This window comes from Gorilla gorilla, chromosome 6 (assembly GCF_029281585.2).
Source record: "Gorilla gorilla gorilla isolate KB3781 chromosome 6, NHGRI_mGorGor1-v2.1_pri, whole genome shotgun sequence".
Taxonomy (NCBI): Eukaryota; Metazoa; Chordata; class Mammalia; order Primates; family Hominidae; genus Gorilla; species Gorilla gorilla.
Window position 1 is genome coordinate 111,006,397 of NC_073230.2, and position 27,888 is coordinate 111,034,284.

The 27,888-nt window shown below is 38.8% G+C and overlaps 1 protein-coding gene across 1 annotated transcript in view; it reads right to left on the minus strand.

Annotated features, from left to right (window-relative positions):
* RSBN1L (round spermatid basic protein 1 like) overlaps positions 1-27,888 on the minus strand; it is a 98,850-nt gene that overhangs the window by 19,205 nt on the left and 51,757 nt on the right. Inside the window, exons 2-3 of the mRNA XM_004045640.5 lie at positions 27,304-27,420; positions 13,768-14,408 (exon numbers count right to left, since the gene is read on the minus strand). Coding sequence (XP_004045688.2) covers positions 13,768-14,408; positions 27,304-27,420 — 758 coding nt within the window. The remainder of the gene's footprint in view (positions 1-13,767; positions 14,409-27,303; positions 27,421-27,888) is intronic.

The window sequence follows — 27,888 nt, forward strand, 5'->3', positions numbered from 1 at the left end:
GTGGGAGGATATCTCCAGCCTGGCAGGTCCAGGCTGCAGTGAGCTGTCATCACGCCACTGCACTCCAGCCTGGGCAACAGAGCGAGATCCTGTCTCAAAAAAACAAACAAAAATAAGAATAGCTGGGGCTTATGCCCCCATTGTATGCTCACTGTCTCATCTTTTTCCTGTCGCCTAGAAATTCCTATCATCTCCAATATCAAGAGAGCTAACAGTTAAAGCCTAACTCTACAACAGTCTTCAGGCTCTAGATGCATTAATAGCAGCACAGTAAGAAATTCAGTCTATGCACCTCTGTAATGCAGTCTATCAAAGAAGCTAAGAGTATCAATCTCAACTCTAGCACATTTACCAGAATAGAACACATCAAGTCTGTTAAGTGATTCTGAGATTCTGAGTTTTGTGTCTGCAAATGACCATAAGGGGTTTTGAGAGACGATAACCATTTAGAAAGTGAAATCAAATAACTGATATTGTAAAACACAAATTTTCCAAGTGCTTTGAAATATATCTAAAAAGTCAAATTAGAGTTAGGGGTGGTGACACGAAACTGTAATCCCAGCTACCCAGAAGGCAGAGGCAAGAGGATCACTTGAGCCCAGGAGTTCAAGATCTGCCTGAGCAACACAGCGAGACCAAAAAAAAAAAAAAAAGTCAAATTATATATATTTCCACCTCAAACAAATAAGTACATTTTCTGTGCATAAATTTCCTTATCTTGTTTAAATTAGATACCTAAAACATTTAGTTCTAACAAAGCCATAATCAAGTCCTTGCCACTGAGTTGGTTCATTCTATGACATCACAGTACCAACAATGATCACCTAAATAATTTGGGCAGTTTATCTTGTGGGGAGGGGATGACTGTTAGGAAAGAATTTTCATTAAGTGAATTCTTCTAAAATACGAAGCACAACTAAACTTTCAATTTATCTAGTAGTTTTAAAAAGTCATATTATACATGAAATAAAACCAAAAAACTGTAACATTATTAAACTATAGAGAGTAGGAGATAATACAATAATCAGAAAACCAGAACCAATTGTTAACACAGTCCTTGTAGAGTAAAATTTATGTATTTAAATGTGAGTAAAAACATGTATCATTGAGTAACAGGAAAAAAAATGGGTAAAACTTGGGTGGTAATATTACAGACACATCACATGTTGTGTCATGACTCAAGAACTTTATTTACTAATTTTGCTTTGACCAGATGTTGCTATTTCAGGTTAGAATAATTATTTCATTGACTGAAGAAGTATTACTGACCTAGCCATCTCATTTCTTTCAAATTATACATTTACATTAATTTCCAAGTTTACAAATATTGCTTTTTATTTCAAAATAAAACAAATCACGTCTAAATTAGTATAGACCTAAACATTAAAATGTTTAACATAATAGACTGAATAAATCAAAAACCGATTTTTCCCCCTATTCTCTGTCTAGTTTGGGCACTACCTAAGAAAAGGCTTTTATCTTTTGTTGATTATTTTTAAGTATGGTCCTATTAAAATTCATAACTATTTCAAAGGATTTTTTAGAGACCCTGAATTTTTAAAGTAAAGTAAAACAGACTCTACTCTGATTATATTGCTAAATATCTTAATTGAATTTTTAGTTAGTTCTTCCCACCTCATGCCAAAATACATATAAAACATATAGATGATATGTAAAATTCACTTTCACACATAACTTATTATAACAAAAGTATAAGTCTCTCCCTTGTAACCAGAATGTAGAGGTAGATGCCATTTGCCCACTAATAAAACCAAAAATAAATTCTATTAGGAAATTGGCCTTTATAAAAACTGCTTAGCTCTCACGTTTAAAATAAAACGGCAATGATCTTCCAAAACCTTTATTCTCCAACAGTAAAGATAAAATGATGATCACCCACCTGAATAAACATATTTAAACTTAGACCAAATTTTAAAAATTAAATTGAAGTCATCAAAATCTTAATCTATAAAAGTATTAAATTTAAAAATATATTGTAATATAACCTTTAACTATATATCATTTAATACAAATTTCTAGTTTAATAACAATATCTCAAATCCATCAGTTGTAACCATTAACTTAAATGTTATAAACATGGCAAGTTACACGCAACGTTTCCAATTTAAAAAGTATATACTGCTTGATAAAATACATGATGGTACTTAAGTTGTTAAAATAAAATGTAAGAATAAAATCCACACGCTTTTCACAAAAATGTAAATACTTCTTGATTTTGGTGACACCTCTTTTGTAGAAAAACTATATACCAAATATGCAGAATTCACCTAGTACAAAAAAAATCAAGCCTCATTTCTCTAAAAATCACCTATCCAGACTATGCCAGACTGCGAAGAACTCAAGGGCGGTGAGGTGGGAGAGGTAACAGATAAGGATTAAAAGAATCTCTAAATAATCAAAGTAAATGTCACAAAGACCATGGCTCATAAAAGTTCTTCTTCTTACATATCAGTTCCTATATTAGGCACAATTGTAACTACTCTCTAAAATCATAAAGGACAAGAAACCACATATTTAGAAGGGGAAGGAAGGGAAAAGGGTAAGCACAGCTGCAGCTGCCCTAAGGCATCAGTATTGTATCATAATGACAAACCAATACTGAAAATAAAGTGACATCATGTTGCATATGTTCAGCAATGAAGATATTTTTATAAAATCTTGATACTTAAAACTACGTTTCCATTAACTAAAAAAATAGCCTATCTGGAAAACCTCACATCCTGATGACGCTCAATGTGAGCTTACTATATTTGCTTTTATTCACTCCAGTAAACATTAATCAAACCAGTTTTCTGGTGTAGTTAAAAAATTAACCTGAAAAAAAGTCAAAACATGTCACTGCTTTAAAATATACACCAGGCGTCACGCCTGTAATCCCAGCATTTTGGGAGGCCAAGGCGGGAGGATCATTTGAGGTCAGGAGTTTGATACCAGCCTGGCCAACATGACAAAACCCCGTCTCTACTAAAAATACAAAAATTAGCCAGGCATGGTGGCAGGTGCCTGTAATCCCAGCTACTCAGGAGGCTGAGTGAGGCACAAGAATGCTTGAACCCAGGAGGCGGAGGTTGCAGCCAGCGAGATCGCACCACTGCACTCCAGCCTGGGTGATAAAAGTGAAACTCAGTCTCAAAAAATAAATTAACTAAATAAAAAATAATAATAGAATATATTTGCTTTCTAAAAAAAGAAATGCACTGAATTACAAAGATTATACATATAGCTCCTCTTGATTTAGGTATATAGATGTGTCAGAACACAATAGAAGACAGGCATGGTAATTATGTATTTGTGGAAAAGCTTATATTTAAATAGTGGCCTTCAGAAGAAATATAACATATTTAATCTAAATCTCCTCCCCCTCCCCACAAAACCCCATGACCATCATGGCCACATTTTCACTTTTCCCCTTGTATATTCTCTATAAATATTATGAAGGGAAAAAAGAAAGCAGAAGTAGGAGACCCATTGTACCCATTGCCAGTAAGTGTCAATACCAAAATCTGAGAAGCTTTGGTTAACATAAAATGAAATAATTGTTTAAACTAATATTCGACTTATATAATGTAATCTTTAAAAAAAACACTTTAGGATTCTGAGGTGGGCTTGCTACAAAGGGAAAAAAGTAGCCTATTCTTAACAGGAAATATGCTGCCAAAAACAAATCTATAAGATTTTTTACCTACTGCTGTTTTCTCTTATGTAATTATGAAAACTGCTGCAAGGGGGAAAAGGCAAATATAGTAATAACAAGTTTTTTTTAAAAAACCCCAAAGAACGACTCACTTGAAACAACCTGCTGTTTCCCAAAACATGTTCCCTGAAGAGAGAGCTCTACAGTCCACTAAGTTTGGAAAACCCTTCTTGTTTAGGAGGCTCACCACGCACACTGGCTATTAAAGTTTCTGAGGAGTCTCACTGCAAACAAATATTACTTATTTGGTCCAGCATTACACTATTTTGGACTTCAAAACCTCTTTTTTTTTGTACTTGTTTTAGTATACCTATCAACATTCCAAGATATTAAAAGTTCCTCAGAATACCTTCATAGTGATCCACCATAAATATGGAGATACAGATATTTTTGGCTTGTATCAGCACCAATGTGAAGAAAATACAAAAACAGGATCCTTATTAGAGCCAAAGAATTGAGGGGGTGGGAGCAGAAGCTGTTGATTCAATTCTGCTGAGGTTTTTTTTAGCGGGTGGGGAGGAGAGTCCCTTATTTTTAAAAACAAGGCCTGCTCAGGACATTCTGAGGCAATCTAAACATGTCATAAATGACTGTGCCACAAGGGGGAGCCATTATCCATCACATCTGGCAGATGGTTTCTAATCAAAATAGGCAATATTTAACCAACATTTTATTTCAAAAATACCCATATAACGGCAACTAAAATAAGAACGAAAGTATTATCCATTTTAAAATTAGTAAAATAAAGGGGGAAAGCTTTTTGATTATTATTAGAGCATCTGGTCCCTGACACGATATTTTGTATAGATCAGTTCATAAGTATTGGGGGAGGATGGGGCAGGCACAATTGGTCAAAATGAAAATTTAGTACAAAGGCAAGCAATGTTTCAAAGATGAAACATCAAATTGCTTTTAGTAGCCTAACACAGTGAATGGCCCCAGCACAAATTCAACAAATGCTAGTGTTCTGCCCCAACTCTATAGTGAAGCAGGTCTAACAGTCAGATGAGATTTAATAAGTTTCATTATTAAAATAATAGACTTTTAATCATCAATTAACACTTTGACATAAGTTACCTGAGAAATAACTTAGAACCAGAATAAAATAAAAATAAGATTTAGAGTTTGGAAGTGGAGGAAGGGTGGTTAGAAAACAACTACTCCAGTTTTTACATTCTCACAGTTCTTAGTACAGGGTTCCAGAGTATGTACACTGATTAAACATAGTGACAAGACAGAAATCTAATTTATTTCTTGACAGAGAAAATTCCTATTTTATTTGCCTTTTTCTATCCCTACGGTAGAACACAGGAGCACAATAAATGTCTGAGTGAATATTTGAATGAAATACAGATGCTAGAAAACCTAAAACGAACGTGGTCAATTGCAAATGGCCCCAAATTCTTCCCAGGCCTGTATGCTCACTCCTGTGCAATGTGATTTTGCCACTCCTGTCATCAAGAAGTGGAGTCTATTAATGGGCACGCACAAAAAAAGAAAGAATGAATAAGGCCTACGATTTCACTGCACAACAGGGTGACTATAGTCAGTAATAATTGCACATTTTAACTAAAAGAGTGTTGTTAATTGGATTGTTTGTAACTCAAAGGATAAATGCTTGTGGAGATGGACACCTCATTCTCCATGATGCACTTATTTCATATTGCATGCTTGTATCAAGACATCTTATGTACCCCATATATACATCTATTATGTACCCACAAATATTAAAAATTTAAAGGATTTTTTAAATAGGCCGAGCACTTTGGGAGGCCAAGGTGGCACATGCCTAATCCCAGCTATTTGGGTGACTGAGGCACAAGAATCACTTGAACCTGGGAAGTTGCAGTGAGCCGAGATCGCACCACTGCACTCCATCCTGGACAATGACCTGTTAAAATATATATAATGCACAACTTCTCCATCATATAAGAAAATACAAAACACATATAACATTACTATATATACTCTTTTATCGATTAAAAATGGTGCTACTTAATTACCTAGAGGATAGCATTATCATGAATTTCTTTCTTTTTTTTTGAGACGGAGTCTCACTCTGTCGTCCAGGCTGGAGTACAGTGAGACTCTGTCACAAGAAAAAAAATTAAAGTAAAATGAATAAATAACCTAAAAGAAGTGGAGTCTATTTTTCCACACGAATCTGGGTTTCACCATGTGACCTCCCTTTGTCAATGGGACATTAGCAAACACAACACAAGCAGAAGCTTGTACACTGGGGCTTACCCTCTTTCTACTCAATGGAACCCTGGAACCCTGGAACCACCACCATGCAAATGAGCCCAGGCTAACCTGTTGGATGATGAGAAAAATGTGGCCATCAACCCAGCTAACATATAACATACATCAACCACCAACCATATAAGTGAGGTGTCCCAAGACCCAACTGGTCTGCCAATCATCAGATATAAGAATGAAGCCATATAGCCCCAGCTAAGTTAGCAGAGACCACAAGAATTGTCCAGCAAGCCCAAAGAACTGTGATAAATGAAACCTTTTTTCAAGTCACTAAGTTTTGAGGCTTTTGTTTATACATTTAATACAGCAAAAGCTAACAGATATGGACAGGTTACAAACTTTGGGAAAAGTCCATGCATATGTTTCTATCCTCAAACAGACTTTCATGATACAGTTTCCTAATATATCACTAACCTCAGGGCCACAGCATTAGAGAAATGACATGACCTGTTAAAATATATATAATACCACATGGTCTTCAAACCTTTCAGGCAACCTGCAAGGATACAAATGAAGATGGAAAACAGAATTATACAAGTAAAAAGAATTCCAAAACCAAAGACGAAAGAACAGGGATGTTTTAATCCTTTGTCAGTGTTGTGTATATGTGTTTAATAAAGTTGAACAGATGTAAAAATGAGTATTTGTGAAAGCTACAAGATACTATTACAGAGATAAACACTATCACTACAAAAATCATAGAAACAGCTACATAATTTGTCATCTTTTAGTTTCTACAGAATTTAAAGCAAATTATTTTGGTTGCCCTGATTGTAATTTAAGAACAATAACAAAAACAGAAAACTAGGCTCATGAGGATACAAACTCATCATGAACTTGGTTTGGGTTCCACAGCTATTGGTGGTCAGTACCATCAGGTTGCACAACCTAGGGACTGCCATTCACATCACTGAATGGCTGCAGTGCACAGCTTCTATCATTATATAAGAAAATACAAAACACATATAGCATTACTATATATACTCTTTTATCGATTAAAAATGGTGCTACTTAATTACCTAGAGGATGGCGTTACCATGAATTTCTTCCTTTTTTTTTGAGACGGAGTCTCACTCTGTCGTCCAGGCTGGAGTACAGTGGCGCATCTCGGCTCACTGCACCCTCCACCTCCTGGATTCAAGCGATTCTCCTGCCTCAGCCTCCCGAGTAGCTGGGACTACAGGCGCCCACCACCATGCCCAGCTAATTTGTCTATTTTTTTTATTAGAAACGGAGTTTCACCATATTGGCCAGGCTGGTCTGGAACTCCTGACCTTGTGATCCGCCCACCTCAGCCTCCCAAAGTGCTGGGATTACAGGCATGAGCCACCACACCCAGCTATAAATGTCTTTAATGCTGCTAAATGTATTTTCCAAACTATATTACATTCTAAAAAATAAAGGTCAGGCCGGGGTGGCTCACGCCTGTAAACCCAACACTTTGGGAGGCCGAGGCAGGTAGATCACCTGAAGTCAGGAGTTCAAGACCAGCCTGGGCAACATGGTGAAACCCCATCTCTACTGAAAACACAAAAAATTAGCCAGGTGTGGTGGTACGCGTCTGCAGTCCCAGCTACTCAGGAAGTTGAGGCAGGAGAACCGCTTGAACCCGGGAGACAGAGGTTTCAGTGAACTGAGATCATGCCACTACACTCCAGCCTGGATGACAGAGCTAGACTCTGTCTCAAAAAAAAAATAAAAAAATAAAAGTCAGATTTGCACCATTTTTCTCTATCATCTTCACTCTACTCTGTCTTCCCACATTTTTCTAGATCTTTTGAATACTGCTTTTGGACTAGTTTTAACTAGATCAAAGATTTTTCAGAATATAAAAGGTAGAAAAGGGAATTGAAGGATAGTTACTGAATTAAAAAGATGTCAAGTACAAAACTTTTCTCTACAGTTCTGCTTTCCTCTGCTCTGTAGAAAGCATTATCATCTCATAACAAGAGCAGGTTCTACTGAACTGAACCTAGTGAACTGAGTCAAGATGGTCCCCAACTCAGATGGTTCAACTCATAATTTTTTGACTTTACTACGGGTTTATCAGGTTGAAACTTCATAGTTAGGTCAAGCGGCATCAGGACTTAAGATGGTTCAGCTTACTTACAATTTTTTTTTTCAGTGGGCTTATCAGAGGTTGTTTGTTTTTTGTTTTTGTTTTGTTTTTGAGACAAGTCTCACTCTGTCACCCAAGCTAGAGTGCAATGGCGCGATCTCGGTTCACTGCAACCTCCGCCTCCAGGGCTCAAGTGATTCTTCCTGCCTCAGCCTCCCGAGAAGCTGGGATTACAGGTGCCCACCACCACGCCCAGCTAATTTTTGTATTTTTAGTAGAGACGGAGTTTCACCATGTTAGCCAGGCTGGTCTCTTAACTCCTGACCTCAGGTGATCCGACTGCCTCGGCCTCCCACAGTGCTGAGATTACAGGCGTGAGCCACCACGCCCAGCTGCTTATCAGAGTTTTAAATGCATTTTCAACTTAAAAATATTTTTGACTTACAGGTTTATTAGGATGCAGCCCTAGCGTAAGTTGAGGAGCACCTGAAGTTACTGAGGAATCATCATGACCAAATCAACAAGTTTGATTCCTGAGCAAACATTTAACATTAATTTGGCTTTATTATCCACAATTTGTTTTTGCTGTGGTTTATATTAAGTAAAACTACATTCCAATATTGGTACCTCTGCTCTTCCTTCCCCTAGAATACTGACTCACATTAGCTCAATTAATGTCGTCTCAACCAATTCTTTTGGCGAAAGCAATTTCACACAGCAGTATGTAGGCTGATCCACTTGACACCACCAAAATATACAGTTTCACTATATTTTGTGAATATATATAGTGAATATATATTCACTATATTCTAATAACAAGCATTCATTAATGGAAAACTAGTTTTTTCTAAATTTCATAAAACCTAATTACTAAACTTTGGTTTTTGTTTTTTGGGGTTTTCTTTGAGACAGGATCTCACTCTGCCGCCCAGGCTGGAGTGCAGTGCTGTGATTTTCTTCATTTTCAAAGAGACATGGGCCTTGCTATGTTGCTCAGGCTGGGCTCAAACTCCTGGGTCCTAGTGATCCTCTTGCCTCAGCCTCCTAAATAGTGCCATGGCTAATTACTAAACTTCTGACATTCCAAGTAACTAGCATGTGCATGACAGTACCACAGATAAGGGAAAGGGGGATGTTGGAAGATAAATGGAGTACAAAATACAGTTTCAGTTTCTCAGGATGAATGTTAATGTCACATTCTAAGAAGTGCTGAAAACTTCCATGTTCTCAAAAAGGGTGATTAACAACATGAGGTCTTGAATATACAGGAATAAATCTTAAAAATCTGCAAGACCTCTATGCTGAAAACCAAAAAATATTACTGACAGAAAATAAAAAGACAAATGAAGGGGAATACCATGATCACAGATCGGAAGACTCAATGTTGTAAAGGCATCGATTCTACCCTAAATTATCTATAGCCTCAATGTAATACTAAGCAATATTCTAGCAGATAACTCTTTGAAACTTGAAAAGCTGATTCGACAGTTTATATGGAAACGTAAAGAGCCAAGGAAATCTTGAAGAACAAAGCTGGCAAACTGATTCTAGATTATTGAGATTAATGATAAAGCTAGGCACAGTGGCTCATACCTGTAGTCCCAGCTACCCAGGAAGCTGAGGTGGGAGGATCACTTGAGGCCAGGAATCTGAGACTACAAAGCACTATGATCGTACCACTGCACTCTAGCCTGGCTGATAGAACAAGACCCGGTATCTATCAATCAATCAATAGAAAGAGTTATTATAAAGCTGTAACAATTAGACAAACAAAACAATGGAATCAGAGGGAGCCCAGAAACAGACCCACACACACATGATTAGCTGGTTTAAGGTGACACTACAATACAATGAGGAAGGGGTATCTTTTCCATAAATGATGCTGGGTCTTTTGGATATATTTATATGGAAAAACATGAACCCTGATCTTTACCTCATGCCATATACAAAGATCAATTCCAGATGAACTACAGATTATTTTTCCAATACTTTTAGCTGCTGTTTTATTAACTATAGATTTAACCATGAAAGGTAAAACAATAAGTTTCCAGAAGAAAACTTCACAGAATATATTAATGACTTTGTGGTAGGCAAAGATTTCTAAAACAGAATGTAAGAAACAGTTATCATAAATGGATTATAAATTATAAATCAGATTACATTAAACTTAGGAACTTCTAGTTATCAAAAACACCTATGAGTGAAAAGGTAAGACACCAAGTGAGAGGAAATATTTGCAATACAGTTAGCTGACAAAAGATTCTTATCTACATATATAATAGTCCAACAAATCAACTAGGAAAAAAGCAAATAAGAAACTGACAGAGTGGACAGGTACTTCACAAAAGAGGATATTCAACTGGATAATAATCATATAAAAAGGTACTTGACATCCTTAGTCATCAGGGAAATACAAATTAAACCACAGGGAGCTACAACTACATAGTCACCAGAATGACTTAAATGAAAAAGACACTACTAACCGTGGCACAGGATGTGGAACACTGCCACTAGGAATGTAAATAGGCACATTTAACTTTGGAACACTGGCAGTATCTAGCAAAACTGAATAGGTGCATATGTTTTGATCCTGAAATCCTAATCTTAGGTATATACTCAAAAGAAACACATACATATTCTCATCAAGACATGTGAAAAATATTCATAGCATCCGTGTTCTACCAGCCTCAAACTGGAAACAACTCAAATGTCCATCCATATGGTAACAAGATCAACAAACTGTGGTATATTAACACTGGTATACTAACACAGTGGAATACCATACAGCAGTACCACTACATACAAGATGGATGAATCTCACAAACATTATACTACAGAAAAGAGACCAGACACAACAATGTATGTACTATCTGATTCCACCTAAGTTCAAAAAGAAGCAAAATATATCAGTGATGTTCAAAGTCAGGACAGTGATTACCTGGGTATTTGTTCATGTGGTGGGATTGGGGGGTTGGCACAGTACTGATAAAGAAGGGTTCGGGGATGGTTTCTGGCTATTAACAATACTTGGCTTTTTAAAATCATGGGTGTGTTCTCTGTGAAGATTCATCAAGTTATACATTTATAATATGTATACTATGTATTGTATATACATTACACTTCAATAAAAAGTTTACTAAATAAAATCAGCTCCTGGAGGGACACTTCAATGTAGGCTGAGAGAGCTTTAACTGGGAGGACTCCAGGGATGAGAAACAGAACTGTGCAAGAAGAAGCATGCTCATTTTTCTCCTACTGCTCTCTCTTCTGGATCCCATTCAGTTTCATAAAGCCAGTGCCTAAGGACAAATCAAAGGCTACCTCCCCAATCTGCACACAACTTCCCCACTCACAGGAATGGTAAGATCTGAAGAATCTTGTGATAAAAGGAATACGGGCCTTGCACATGTACTTTCCTGCCTTTAAGTCTAAAGCTAAAGAAGCAAAAGTAGTCCCTGCAGCTGACATGCTTAGGTCACCAGGGTAGCAGATCACACAGATATGGGGCCAGAACCACAACTGGTAAAAAACAGGATCCATCTGCCTGGAGTTTCCTCTTTGCAATATATATTACCCAAGAAGCCCGAAGACATGGTGACAACCAGAGGTGGCGGCTCATCAAAGACTTGAGATCCACATCCCAGGCATACACTGCCATGATTAACAAGTCCAGCATCTCATTTTATTTAGTAACAAAAGCAGTTTTCATGGTGTACATACTACATAGTTGAGATGAAAATTTTTATCATTTAGTATAAAATTAATAATTCCTAACCTTATTTGAAAAACCATCTGAAAAGCATGTAATGTGATGCACATCAATGTACTGTCACATTTAAAAGGTTACTGAAGCAAACTTGCATAGTATCAAAGCAAGAAAGTTTGTGGTATTGTGGAAATAACTGGGAATGGGAGCCAAGAGGCCCAATAGAAAACCGGACATTTAGGAGACATGCAATAAACGACAAATGATAAGGTGATAAGGCACTTTGAGCATGTTATCTCTTCTCTCACTGGATCTGTTTCTTCACTGCTAAAATAAGATTATAATGAGGATTAAATGAGTTACTACATATAAAATACTCAGAACAACTAGTCCTTGGCACAGTCAGTACTCAATAAATAGTAAACACTATTATTAGATACCAGTCCTGATTCTGCCATTATATTCAGGTGTAACCTCAGACAAGTAACTCACCATTTTGGGTTTCTATAAAATGACAGGGCTAGTAATGGATGCTCTATAGCTCCCTATCTAGTTTAGAAAATATTTAATTTTCAATTCTCAAACATGTTATGTTAGAGAATAATTCCCAAATACGCACATTAAAAATTATTTTCCAGGCTGGGCAAGGTGGCTCACGCCTGTAATCCCCACACTTTGGGAGGCCAAGGCAGGCAGGTCACTTGAGGTCAGGAGTTCGAGACCACCCTGGCCAACATAGCGAAACCCTGTCTCTACCAAAAATACAAAAATTAGCCAGGCATGGCGGTGCATGTCTGTAATTCCAGCTACTTGGGAGGCTGAATCAGGAGAATCGCTTGAACCCGGAAGGCAGAGGTTGCAGTGAGCCAAGGTCGCACCACTGCACTCCAGTCTGACTCCATCTCAAAAAACAAAAAACAAAAAACAAAAAACAAAAACAAAAAACCACCACATTATTTTCCAGACTACAATCTACTACAGAATATACACCAAACATACTTATACTATTGGGGGCAGGGTACATGTGGATGTGACTGAACATCCAGACTACCATTTAAAGTGGAAACTATAACTTGAGCACCCACCAAAAAAGGAACATATTCAGAATAAGGAAAGGAGCCCTGGATGAAGATTAAGATTTTGTTCTATTCCTGACACTGCTGACAATGTTAAACAATACCTTACTCCTCTCTCTCTACGTCTGTTTACTTATTTGTAAATTGAGAGGTGTTGGGATAAATAATCACTAAGATCCATTTGAGACTTCCTTTACTTTTTCCCTCCTTCCAAACTAGAATGTTGTCCTAGAAACCAAAAACTGTCCCTAGAAAACCAAAAACTACAGCATCAATAAATGTGAGAACTGGCCAATCTCCAGACTAAACAGTCCCAATCTGAGGACGGGTGATAATGGCACCAGCCTTTCAGATGGGCCCACACTGATGTTCAAGACCCAGCAGACTCTATTCTGTCTGCTTTCCAGAATAATATATATTCTCCACCATAGAGAAGGGTAGGAAATGAAAATTAGCTCAATATACTGATTGCTACTTTTAACACATCATTACACAGTAACTGATGATTCCTTCATACCACAATATTTTTAATGGCCAACATTTATTCAGTACCTACCATGTGATGGGCTGGTGCTAAGTACCTTAAAGCATCCTAAAGCTAGAAGACAATTTTAGGTGATTTCCAGGTAAGAAAACTATTTAAGGACTGGAAAATACATGGCTAAATTCATTTCCTTAGGTTCAAGACCACTCCTTGCAAAAAAAAAAAAAAAAAACCACAGAATCTTAATTATTTCATTAATTGTCTTTAAAAAAAAAAACACACATAAGTGAAAATTGAATTTTAAATTCTGATGCTCACATCAAGAAAGTAATTTACTCTTAATACTCCCAAATGGTTTCATTATATTCTTACCTTTTTATTTCAGCCCTATAATTAGGAACAAAAAAACAGAAACTCATCTAAAAATATATAATTAAAAGTTATTTTATAAAACTAAAAACCTCTTACCTGAGCATGAAAATTGGACATAGTCGTTGTCTCTATATCTTTCTTTCCCAATATCTCCATTTTCACTGGTGAATTGGGAAAATTAAATGAAAAATAGTCTAAAAAGTCAGGTAAATAAGTAGCTGCCCCATGAACAATACCCATCACGTAGAAAGCTGCAGAGTTTTCATTTTCACTGAACACTAGACCCACAAACTCTTCTGCAAACCTCTCCATCTCCATAGGAGACAGGTGGGAGAGTTCGTTACTGTAGGCATGGATAACCGATGCACCTCCATTAGGCTGGTGCTCTATATGAATGAGTTGTTTAAATTCCAAAGTGTCCAACCTTTTGAGGTTATTCTGAACTCGTGGCTCCTTTAATGAGACAAATGGAAACTCACTGTTCTCTGGAATTTTGGAATCATAGTTCTTGGTATCCAAATTCTTCCCAGCGTAATCTTTTATGTTATCATTTAGGATGCCTTTGGCTGCTTGATCTTCAACATCAGTTAGCAATCCTGAGCAGATGGTCTGAATAGATTTGCTATACATTTTCGGACGCTTCCGTTTTTCATTCTCTTTGTGTTTCTTTTTCTTTTTCTTCTTTACCTTTTTAATTTGTAAGTCTTCTATATTTGTTTTTGGTTTCTCCTTCCCACCTGTTGGAAAAAATGTTTTTTGAAACTCCATATTTTAATTACTTTAAAAACCATGCTTTAGGAACAGTTTTGTCTAAGTAAGAAGTTTACTTCTGAAAATTTACTCAGAATTATATATTTAGGACTCATTTTTTACAGAATTGATAATCAATATTTAGTCAGTCTTTTTTGAGACAGAGTCTTGCTCTGTCGCCCAGGCTGGAGTCCAGCGCCACAATCCTGTCTCACTGCAAACTCCACCTCCTGGGTTCAAGCAATTCTCCTGCCTCAGTCTCCCAAGTAGCTGGGATTACAGGAGCGCGTCACTATGCCCAGCTAATTCTTGTGTTTTTAGAAGAGACAAGGTTTCACCACATTGGCCAGGCTGGTCTCGAACTCCTGACCTCATGATCTGCCCGCTTCGGCCTCCCGAAGTGCTGGGATTACAGGCATGAGCCACCACACCCAGCCAGTCAGTCTCTTCATGTACACAGCGAGAGAGAGACAGAGAGAGAGAAAGAGAGAGACAGACAGACAGACAGACGGGCATAGAGCAAAGTTACATCTACAGTGTGTGCTACCATTCTGACATATAGCAAATGCTCACAGTTTACAGAAATAAGGAGATGAATGAATATTTTAGAAAACAATCTTCAGGCCAGGCGCAGTGGCTCATGCCTGTAATCCCAGCACTTTGGGAGGCCGAGGTGAGTGGATTGCTTGAGGTCAGGAGTTCGAGACCACCCTGCCCAAGACAGCAAAACCCCGTCTCTACTAAAAACACAAAAATTAGCTGGGCATGGTGGTGAGCACCTGTAATCCCAGCTACCCGGGAGGCTGAGGCAGGAGAATTGCTTGAACTGAGAGGCAGATTGCAGTGAGCCAAGATTGTGCCACTGCACTCCAACCTGGGCGACACAGCAAAACCCTATCCCAAAAAGAAAAAAATAAAGAAAAAAAGAATCATCTATGCCTAGTGTCTTTCCTTTACCACCTTATCATTCTTACTGCTTAAATTCTGGTTCTGTTTTCAATCTGTTTAAATTTGCTTTCCCAGAATTTTGAAATATCAAATCCAGTCATATTTACTCAAGTCATTTTTTCTGGTGTCTCCGTGATTTGACAGAATTATCCAGCTCATCCTTGATTACTTCTGAATTCCCTGATGCCACTGTCTTAATTTTTGGTCTAACAGCTGCATAACTGTCTCTCATCCTGAATGCTACAGCCATATTAACCTTTCTATAATTTTTATGTATTCTTTTGATCATATTCATTCCTTAGCTAAACTGCTTTCAAGAGCTCTCAATGTCTACCTATAATCTCTTCAGTCTGGAATCCAAAGACAGTGCCCTCAAGTACCTCATGCTCTGGTCAAACTGAACTATTTATTTACAATTTCTTATAAAACATAACTCTACTGGCAAAGGTATTTCCTCTCCTTAAAATACACTTCACTTGCTCGTTATTTACAAATGAACTCTTTTCTATCCATTTGACGTGACTGAAAGTTTCCTGAGGCCCCCCCCAGAAGCTGAGCAGATGCCAGCATCATGCTTCCTGTACAGCCTGTAGAACCATGAGCCAATTAAACCTCTTTTCTTTATAAATTACCCAGTCTGAAGTATTTCTTTAGAGCAGTATAAGAATGGACTAATACAGAAAACTGGTACTGAGGAATGGGGCACTGCTATAAAGACATCTGACAATGTGGAAGTGACTGCCCTAGTAGAGAGGTTCTCCATGAGAGCTCCATTCCTTTAGCAGGCTTCTGCCTGAACATCCAGGTGTTTCCATACAGCCTCTGAAAACTAGGTGGAAGCTCCCAAGCCTCGAATCTTGCATTCTGGTACTGGCAGGCTTAATACCACATAGAGCCACCAAGACTTATGGCTGGCGCCCTTGAAGTAGTGGCTCAAGCTATACCTGGGCACCTTTGAGCCACAGCTGGAGCTGGGGTGGCTGGGGAGCAGGGAGCAGTATCCTGAGGCTGTGCAGAGCAGCAGGCCCCTGGGCCTGGCCCAGGAAACCATTCAGTCCTACTAGGCCTCCAGGCCTGTGATGGGAGGAGCTGCCACAATGTTCTCTGAAATGCCTTCTAGGACTTTCTCCCATTGTCTAGTCTATTAGCAGTTGGCTCTTTCATTTTATTTACACAAATTTCTGCAGTTATTTACACAAATTTCTGCAGCCTGCTTGAACTCTTCCCTGACAATAGGCTTTTCTTTTCTACCACATGGCCAGACTGCAAATTTTCCAAACCTTTATGGTTTGGAAAAGGTAATGTGGGGAAATGTGGGGTTGGAGCCCCCACACTGAGTCTCCACCAGGGGACTGCAGAGTGGGGCTATGAGAAGAGTGCCACTGTCCTCCAGACCCCAGAATGGTAGATCCACCAAAAGCTTGCACCATGCACTTGAAAAAGCCTCAAGCACTCAATACCAGCCCTTGAGAGCAGCCACAGGGGCTGAACCCTACACAGCCACAGGGGTGGGGCTACCCAAGGCACTGGGAGCCCACCTCTTGCATGAGAGTGTCCTGGATGTGGGTCATGGAGTCAAAGGGGATTATTTTGGAGCTTTAAGATTTAATGACTACCCTGCTGGGTTTCGGACTTGCATGAGGTCTGTAGCTCCTTTTTTGGCCAATTTCTCCCTTTTGGAACAGAAGTATTTACTCAATGCCTATACCATACCCACCCCCCTCTATGTTGGAAGTAACTAACTTGTTTTATATTTTATAGGCTCATAGGTGGAAGAGACTTGGCCTTGTCTCAAATGAGACTTTGGACTTTGAACTTTTGGGTTAATGCTGGAATGAGTTAAGATTTGGGGGAACTGTTGGCAAGGCATGACTGAATTTTGCAATGTGAGAAGGACATGATATTTGGGAGGGGCCAGGGGTGAAATGATATGGTTTGGATCTGTGTCCCCTCCCAAATCTCATGTCGAACTGTAATCCCCAATTACAATTGAATGTGGGGCCTGGTAGGAGGTAACTGAAATCATGGGGGTGAATTTCCCCCTTGGTTCTGCATCACCATTGTGAGTGACATCTGGTTGTTTACAAGTGTGCAGCACCTCCCCCATCACCACCTCTCTCCTGCTCTGGCCATGTACGGCGTGCCTGCTTTCCCTTCACCTTCCACCATAATTGAAAGTTTCCTGAGGCCTCCCGAAAGCTGAGCAGATGCCAGCACCATGCTTCCTGTACAGCCTGCAGAACCATGAGCCAATTAAACCTCTTTTCTTTATAAATTACCCAGTCTCAGGTACTTCTTTACAGAAGTGTGAAAATGGACTAATACACTATCCTTTAATGCAGGCATCCCCAATCCCAGGGCAACAGACCGGTACTGGTCCATAGCCTGTCACAACTAGGCCACACAGCAGGAGGTGAGCAGTGGGCAAGCCAGCGAAGCTTCATCTGTATTTACAGCCATTCCCCATCGCTCACATTACTGCCTGAGCTCCACTTCCTGTCAATATTAGATTCTCATAGGAGGGCGAACCCTATTACGAACGATGCATGTGAGGAATCTAGGTTGCCTGCTCCTTATGAGACTCTAATGCCTAACGATCTGAGATGATACTAGTGCTGGGAGCTGCTCCAAATACAGATTAACAAGCTCAGGGCTCCCACTGATTCTACATTATGGTGAGTTATATAATTATTTCATTACATATTATAATGTAATAATAATAGAAATCAAGTGCACAATAAATGTAGTGTCCTTGAATCATCCTGAAACCATCCCATCTGTCCATGGAATCACTGTCTTCCGTGAAATCAGTCCCTGGTACCAATAAGGTTGGGGACCACTGCATTAAAGACAACTCTTATATCCTTTCCTTCATGTTGCTTTCCCTCATTTCTCAAATTAGAACTGAAATCACTTCACTCCTAACTCATATATTATAAAAGTTACATGTTTCTCTCATAGGATACCTGTATACCATATGTCAATCAACACTGTATAAGTGAAACAAATAACCTTTATATTAATTTAGAGTGAAATAATACCTCCTTTTCCATCATTATATCCCTCATAGTATCTGGCATATTGCTACATAAGAATATTTAATGAAAGTATGAATGAAAAAATCTGTCTCACTAACAGACTACCTGAGGCTTATAGTTTTTTCCCTTATCTTCCTTTCAGTCAACATTTTTTTTTTTTTTTGAGACGGAGTTTTGCTTTTTGTTTCCCAGGCTGGAGTGCAATGGCATAATCTCGGCTCACTGCAACCTCCACCTCCCGGGTTCAAGTGATTCTCCTGCCTCAGCATCCCAAGTAGCTGGGATTACAGGCATGCGCCAACATGACCAGCTAATTTTGTATTTTTAGTAGAGACAGGGTTTCACCATGTTGTTCAGGCTGGTCTTGAACTCTTGACCTCCAGTGATCCACCCGCCTCAGCCTCCCAAAGTGCTGGCATTGCAGGTGTGAACCACTGTGCCCAGCCTCAGTCAAGCTTTTGCACATATGAATACCACTAAATTCTAGCCCTGAAAACAACAAAAACTATTTTAAGTTGATAGCAATCCATAAAAGTTAAGTTTAATGTTAAGAAATTCTCTGTAAAAATTCACAGAAGTGATAATTCGTAAGTATCCAATGAAGAACTAGTATGAGAAGCAAAAACAGTAATCTGTCAACATTATTCATTACACAGGTGTATAAAATCATAAAAGGCAAAGTGTTAATTCTCTAAAGAGTCTATCTGTGGCCAGGCGCAGTGGCTCACACCTGTAATCCCAGCACTTTGGGAGGCCAAGGCAGGCGAATCACCTGAGGTCAGGAGTTCGAGACCAGCCTGGCCAACGTGGTGAAACCCCGTCTCTACTAAAAATATGAAAAATTAGCGGGGCGTGGTGGCAGGCACCTGTAATCCCAGCCGAAATTGCACCACTGCACTCCATCCTGGGTGACAAGAGTGAGACGTCTCCTCCTCAAAAAAAAAAAGTCTATCTCTAAGCAGCTAAGACACACACACACTTGAATAACGTTATCAAATTCAGACTTGCTGCCTAGGTATGAACTATCAAAATATCATATTTAGGTTAATTAGTATCTTAAGGACAAAATTAATTTTTTTAAAAAAGTCAAACAGTAGGCCAGGCATGGTGGCTCACACCTGTAATCCCAGCAAGGATCACTTGCACGCAGCAGTTCCACACCAGTGTGGGCAACATGGTGAGACCCTGTCTCTACAAAATCTTTTTTTTTTAATTAGCTGGGCATGTTGGTACATGCCCGTAGTCCCAGCTACTCAGGAGGCTGAGGCAGGAGGATGGCTTGAGCACAGTAGGTTGAGGATGCTGTGAGCCATGATCATGCCACTGCACCCCAGCCACGGCAACAGAGAAAAAAATAAAATAAAAATAAATGTAAAAAGTAAAACAGTCCAGACATGGTGGCTGATGCCTGTAATCCCAACACTTTGGGAGGCCAAGGAAGGAGGATCACTTGAGGCCAGGAGTTCGAGATCAGCTTGGGGAACGTAGAGAGACCTCATCTCTACAAAAAAATGAAATAAAAATAAGTGAAACAGGGGACTAACCAAAATGAAAGATGAAACAATCAAAAAAAAATCAGGGAAAGAAGGCAGTAATGCAATAAAAAATAGAATTTAAGAAAGCTTAAAGGGCATAGGTGTGATTAATGACATTCCTAAATACAACTGAAAATATATGTAGAACTGCATAAATTATGCAATTGTTGCCAAAATGAATAAAACTTCATTTGAGTGAAAGTATATTTAATATCCTACACTTATGCCTAACACCAAAAAAGGTTAAATCAGAAAATATTACCAGGAGAACACATTAGTTTGAAATAAAACAGAGACAACACTTAGTCTATTTCATAGGCATGAGGATAAACCAAAAGGTACTGTAACAGGAACTGAAAAATGCAAACCAATAAGAAATCAGTTAAGAGATTCCTTTAGAAAAAAAAAAAAAATCAACTAATTTATTTTTTTTTTAATAGAGACAGTGTCTCACTATGTTGCCCAGGCTGGTCTCAAACTCCTGACCTCAGGTTATCCACCCGTCTCGGCCTCCCAAAGTGCTGGGATTACAGGCATGAGCCACTGCACCTGGCCAAGAGATTCTTAGACTGAGCATCAAGGAGTTAAATTCTCACAGCAGAGCAGCCTGGGAAACATAGCAAGACACTGTCTCTACAAAAAATACAAAAATTAGCTGAGTGTGGTGGCAAATACCTGTATTCCCAGCTACTCAGGAGGCTGAGGCAGAAGGATCACCTGAGCCTGGGGAGGTAAAGGCTGCAGTGGCCTGTGATCACACCACTGTACTCCAGACTGGCAACAGAGTAAGACCTTGTCTCGGAAAAAAAAAAAATCCCATGGAAAACTATTCTGTAATTAAATACTGAAATGAGCACTGTATGCAGAAGAGATAATATACCTGAGACTGTTATTCTCAGAGAGTCCTGTTTGCAAGGTTGACTCTCGGCTAGCATCTAGGAACTCTTATTTTTGGAGGGTTCCCCCCATTCCATAAGTAAGAGTCTTCACTGTGCCAAAACTGTGCAAACAATATAGTTCGTTGTTGTTGTTGTTTAAGACAGGGTCTCACTCTGTCGCCCAGGCTGCAGTGCAATCGTGCAATCTTGGCTCACAGCAACTTCCGCCGCCTCCTGGGTTCAAGCGATTCTCCTGCCTCGGCCAATTGAGTAGCTGGAACTACAGGCATGCACCATCACGCCTGGCTAATTTTGTATTTTTAGTGGAATTGGGGTTTCACCACATTGCCCAGGCTGGTCTCGAACTCCTGACCTCAAGTGATCTGCCTGCCTCGGCCTCCCAAAGTGCTGGGATTACAGGTGTGAGCCACCACACCAGGCCTAAACAACATGGTTTTGCTGAACACTTGTTTTCCTTCTGGGAGTCTGGAATTTTAGTTTGTGGTAGGCAAATGGTGCCTATATGACCAATGTCCAAGAAAAACCCTGGGCACTGAGTTTTTAATGAGCTTCTCTGGCAGACAAGATTTCACATGTGTTGTCACAATTCACCACTGCAAGAATTAAGCACATCACATGTGACAACATTGGGAAAGGACTCTCAGAAACTTGTGCCTAGTGTCTTTCAGAAATTGCACCAAGTGCTATTTTTCTTGTTGATTTTACTTTGTATCCTTTCACTGTGTCTGTATATTTTTTTTTAAAGATGGATTCTTGCCGTGTGTGTGTGTGTGTGTGTGTGTGTGTGTATTTTTTTTTTTTTTAAAAGATGGGTTCTTGCCACGTTGCCCAGGCTGGTCTCGTACTCCCAGGCTCAAGCAATCCTCCGGCCCCAGCTCCCCAAAATGCTGGGATAAGAGCTGTGAGCCACCATGCCTGTCCTCCTTCACTATAATAAATCATAGCCATAAGTACAACTATATGCTGAGTCCTGTGAGTCCTTTCAGCAAATCACAGGCCCTGGGAGTAGCCTTAGGAATCCCAGTGGACACAGGCAAAATGCATTCTTTACATGAAACCAAACTGGGGTACTAGCATTCACTAGATAGATTAAGAGCTTTATGTAATCTCTCACTCATTTCCTATCTCTACATATGAAATGCAGTAGATATGTATGCAGAAAATTTTAAAATAAGGAAAAAGGCCATTTTAAATACCAATTTGCTTCTCCTACACTAAAGAGTATTTAAAGTCCACATTAAATCTATAATTCTTTTTTCTTTTTTTTTGAGACCGAGTCTTGCTCTGTCACTCAGGTTGGAGTGCAGTGGCACGATCTTGGCTCACTGCAAGCTCCACCTCCTGGGTTCACACCATTCTCCTGCCTCAGCCTGCCTCAGCCTCCCGAGTAGCTGGGACTACAGGTGCCTGCCACCACGCCCAGCTAATTTTTTTGTATTTTTAGTAGAGACAGGGTTTCACCACGTTAACCAGGATGGTCTCGATCTCCTGACCTCATGATCCACCCGTCTTGGCCTCTCAAAATGCTGGGATTACAGGCGTGAGCCACCACGTCTGGCCTAAATCTATAATTCTGTAACAGAACCCAATAAAGGATCCTGACAGGTACCTATAACAGAAAGAACAGAACTGCTATCCAACTAATCTGCCCCTTCAAAAGTGTAAGATTAGAAGTAAAATGGTGGCCAGGTGCAGTGGCTCATGCCTGTAATCCTAGCACTTTGGGAGGCTGAGGCGGGTGGACTGCTTGAGGTCAGGAGTTCAAGACCAGCCTGGCCAACATGGTGAAACCCCATCTCTACTACAAATACAAAAATTAGCCAGGCGTGGTGGCGCACGCCTGTAGTTCCAGCTACTCGGTAGGCTGAGGCAGGAGAATCGCTTGAACCTGGGAAACAGAGGTTACAGTGAGCCCAGACTGTGCCACCGCACTCCAGACTGGGTATCACAGTGAAACTCCGTCTCAAAAAAAAAAAAAAAAAAGAAAAGAAAAGAAAAATGTTGATGGGAGACCCTCCCCAAAGCCACATACAAATGCACAAAGCAGATCACACACACAAAGTACCACAGATACACACATGTATAGAGTCAGAGCCAGAGAGAGTGTGCCAGACGGGGAGTGAGGGAATCAGAAACAGAGATGCAGGTATACTTAGAGCCAGAGAGAGACACTCACAGAAGCAGAAAGAAGCACACACAGAAACAAAGACAGCATGTATTGTTAATGGCTAATTATGAAAGAAAAATAAAAAAAAACTTTTAAGGATCACAAATTCATTGAGTTAATTCTACCACCAATTTTCGTATACTTTTTGTATTAATAAAGTGAAAAACAAAATTCAGAAAAATTTATAAAATTTATATCTGTCTTTCTCTCGCCCCCATCCCATTATTACATATAGGAAAAAAGTACTAATTAGCTTAGTTATTCTCAACTTTTGGCCTCTGGGATTCGAATCCGCTTTTTCGGCACTGCAGTGTTGTCACTCTTGCAGCCATGATTTACCTACCTGTGACCTTTAGTACACTACCAATCACCTTGGACACTGGCTTCTTTCAACCCCCATTCTAACTGCTCACCAGCAAACTTATTTAAAAATGCTATAATGACAAACATTTACTCTAAAAAATACTATAATCATAACACATGTTCTCACACTTTATCATTAATAAACAACATAAAAATGCCTGGAACATAATGCATACAATCAGAAAAAGCAGTTGGTGAACTTTAGTATAAAATAAGACCCACTAAATAAGCTTTGTTTCAAACTTACTTGTTCCTTTAAATTATTTTGAAAAGAGCAAATAATCCAACTTTCTTAGCAAATAAACTTTTATAAGGTTTTCGCATTAATAAAAAACTTTTTATCATATATATAATTTTGTGTGTATTTCTAGTCAAAAAAAAAACTTGACAGGCCAGACGCAGTGGCTCACGCCTATAATCCCAGCACTTTGGGAGGCCGGGTCAGGCAGGCTGCCTGACCTCAGGAGTTCGCTATCAGCCTGGGCAACATGGTGAAACCCTGTCTCTACTAAAATACAAAAAATTAGCCCTAGGCATGGCGGCGTGCGGCTGTAATCCCAGCTACTCAGGAGGCTGAGGGAGGAAAACTGCTTGAACCCAGGAGGCAGAGTTTGCAGTGAGCCGAGATCGCGCCACTGCACTCCAGCCTGGATGACAGAGCAAGACTCCTCTCAAAAAAAAAAAAAAAAAAAAGACACAATTTTTTTTTTTTTTTTTTTTTCTGAGACCAAGTCTTGCTCTGTCACCCAGGCTGGAGTGCAGTGGCACAATCTCGGCTGCAGCCTTTGCCTCCTGGGTTCAAGCAATTCTCCTGCCTCAGACTCACGAGTAGCTGGGATTACAGACGAGCGCCACCACACCTGGCTAATTTTTCTATTTTTAGTAGAGATGGGGTTTCGCCAGGTTGGCCAAGCTAGTCTCAAACTCCTAGCCTCAAGTGGCCCACCCGCCTTGGCCTCCCAAAGTGCTGGAATTACAAGCGTGAGACACTACGCCCAGTCTACCTGACACAATTTTTAAGAAAAACCTGGAGGAAATGAATTGCTGTGACATACTTGACATCTATTTTAGATTTTCTAATGCCATCATCCATCAACACCTGTGTATACCACAGCTTGCAACATTATCATTAACAGAAGAAAAAAATTACAAGGATAGAACAAAAGTTGGAGGCCACAAGGAAAAAAGTGGCACACAGTAGTAAATGAAAGTATATTTTCCCTCAGCAAAGTAAATGATTTGTTGTTCCAAGTCACCAACAACAAAAGATGCCTTTTCCTACCACCACCACAGGCTCACTCGGGAAATGGCCCCACATACTAAGCAAATTCTTTCTCGTAGATAGTAACATCAGATAACACTCAGTGCTTTCAATGCGACAAGCACTGTTTTCCCAAATAATTTTGAATCACGTGTTTATTCACTTAACTATCTATGTACTACACACTGAGGAGAGGAGATAGTTTGGTTTTATTGGGTTTTTTTTGTTTTTTTGTTTGTTTTTTTTTTTTTTTTGAGATGGAGTCTCTCTCTGTTGCCCAGGCTGGAGTGCAGTGGCACCATCTCGGCTCACCGCAACCTCTGCCTCCTGGGTTCAAGCGATTCACATGCCTCAGCCTCCCGAGTTGCTGGGATTACAGGCACCCACCGTAATTTTTTGTATTTTTTAGTAGAGATGGGGTTTCACCAAGTTGGCCAGGCTGGTCTTGAACTCTTGACCTCAGGTGATCCACCTGCCTCGGCCTCCCAAAATGCTGGGATTACAGGCTTCAGCCACTGTGCCTGGCCAATTCTGTTGCTTTTTAATCACAAAGTTAATCTCTCATACATACTTACAAGAAAGATTTCATAACTATTTACTACTCAGTAGTAAGTACCTGTGAGCCAGATTCTATACTTGGCACTTTCCTCATACTTTCCCTCATTTAATCTTGGTAACACTGTAAGGCAGTAATTAAATTATTACTTACCTCCACTGTGAATACATTTTCCCTAAATTTTTCCATGGACATCCCAGAAGTCACAAATTAATTTCCGCATCTATCTCATTCTTTTACCTTAATCATCACTAGTTTCAGTTTAACTTGGTTCAAAATATCACCTAAATTTTTGTCTACTTCAAAGTTAATATCGTATATTTCGTTTTTTTTTTAAATCTCAATTTTTAGGCTGTTTTAAATTTTATTTTCATGTGTAATCTCTGGATTCACATAATTCACATTATGTTAGGAATCCAGTATTCAATCAAGAACATATGAGGCTTTTATAAAGTATTTCTAAAACAGATTCCTTCTCAAGTAATAGAATTTACAGCATGATATTTTCAAATGAATAAGAAAACAACTATTTGATTAAATCAGAAAAAAAAATGGCTATTGGGCTAAACCAAGGGTAAAGTTAAGTAGACTTGACTTTTTCTTTTCTTTTTTTTTTTTTGAGACTGAATCTCACTCTATCGCCCAGGCTGGAGTACAGTGGGGTGATCTCAGCTCACTGCAACCTCTTGTCTAACGGGTTCAGGCAATTCTCATGCCTCAGCCTCCCCAGTAGCTGAGATTACAGATGTCCACCATCATGCCCCACTAATTTTTCATTTTTGGTAGAGATGAGGTTTCACCACGTCGGCCAGGCTGGTCTCAAACTCCTGACCTCAAGTGATCCACCTGCCTCAGCCTCCCAAATTGCTGGGATTACAGGCATGAGCGACCGAACTCAGCCTTAAGTAGACTTTTCAAGCATTCATCACTAGCTGCTATAAATAACTAGTGCGGTTATATTCAATTCCTGCCTCAAAGGCTTACAATCTAATTAGACAACACAGACAGAATATGCTGGCAAAAGAAACAGAACAAAAGGATCATGAGCATTAACTAATAAGCAGCCATCAACTTAAGCTCTGACGTATTTCTTCAAGGTTGAAAGAATATCGTAGAAAATGAAGTTCTGATATGTAGATAATAGAAAACGAATATCTGAAAACATGACAAAGAATGCAATGAAAATACAGAATCTAATACTCTTTATCTTAGATAATATAAACTACCAGTTATTTTGCTACATATGCAGTGCTGTGGTCTTTCCCCCCCAAGCAAATATAAAGCCTTATCAACAATTAAATTCAATATGAAGTTAATCAAGGTCAACATGTTCTCATCATCAACTATCAACATGATAGCACTAGTAGATTTGCTAGCTAGTGAATTCGCTAGTTGTCTAGCAACCGAATGCCATGGATTCTTCTTACCTTGACATCTGAGTGAATTTAAGACTATCCTTACGTCTATTCTACCATAAATTCTCTCTTTACAAGTTCAGACTTATTGATAGGATTTGCAGTATACTTATTACCCAACCACCTACCCCCCAAATTCTTCTCTCCACCCCACCCTCATATATAAACAGCAAATGAATGCAACTGTAACAGAGAAAAAAAAGAATAAAACAAGGATATTCTTAAACATACAAGAAACATACCGCTTCTGATTTAGCTCACAGTAAAATGTTCCCTCTAAATGCTAGACTATGGTATGGTGATGACAGTCAAATATTTTTAAGAAGATCACTTACTTCACCATCCCTATCATACTAAAACTTGCTTCGGCAATTTTTCTTAATTTCTTCCTTTTAGATTATCTAAATATGAGTAAGACTAGTAATGCAAACATAGAATTAACTTATTTTAAAATAATTTAAGAAATTAAGTTTAACGAAGCTTAACCTTTTAACTTTTTAATGGCTCACTAAATATACTATAAGACATGTTACCATACAGATTAGAACTCTCCATTGTTACATTTACTTTTCATTTCCTCATCATTGTTCATTCTCCGCAAAATTCAGCACCAAATAACATTTCTTATTTTATTCACTTAGCCAATACAGATACTGAACAGTATAATAAAGTAGAACTAAAATCACTGAATAAAACTTACTTTTCAGCAAAATCTTTACTTCTCCATTCTCTTTCTTGATCTCATTCATTACTTTATGTTTCTTTTTTTCTCTCTCTTTTTCTTTGTCTCTCTCTTTAATTTTGTCTTTGATTTTATCTGGAAGACAAAACAAAGGAAATATTTAAAATGAAAAAATTACAACTTTATTTATCTGCACAAACGACAGGTAAATTTCTGGAATTACAATACATAAAGAAAATCAGAATGAGGAACAAATAATGCCTTTTCTTTTTCCTCTCAGGTTTTGGGGAATATTTCTAAATTCCCCTTTTTATTGAATATGAAATACATATTGTCAAAATGTATCATTATACATTTTATTCTAAGTATTCTTCACTTCGTGTCAACCAAAATATTAAATTTATTTCAAATCACTTAAAATAACTAACTTTAGGTGAAGCAAAAGCTACGATGGAAAAGTGCCAGTGTTGAAATTGAGCATCTATGGATTAGCAACATAACAGAAAAATTACTTGATCTCAGTTTCCTAATCTGTAAAATGGTAGTTGATACCTTCCTCATTATGGTTACTATAAGGACTAAATGAAAAAATATATAAAATGA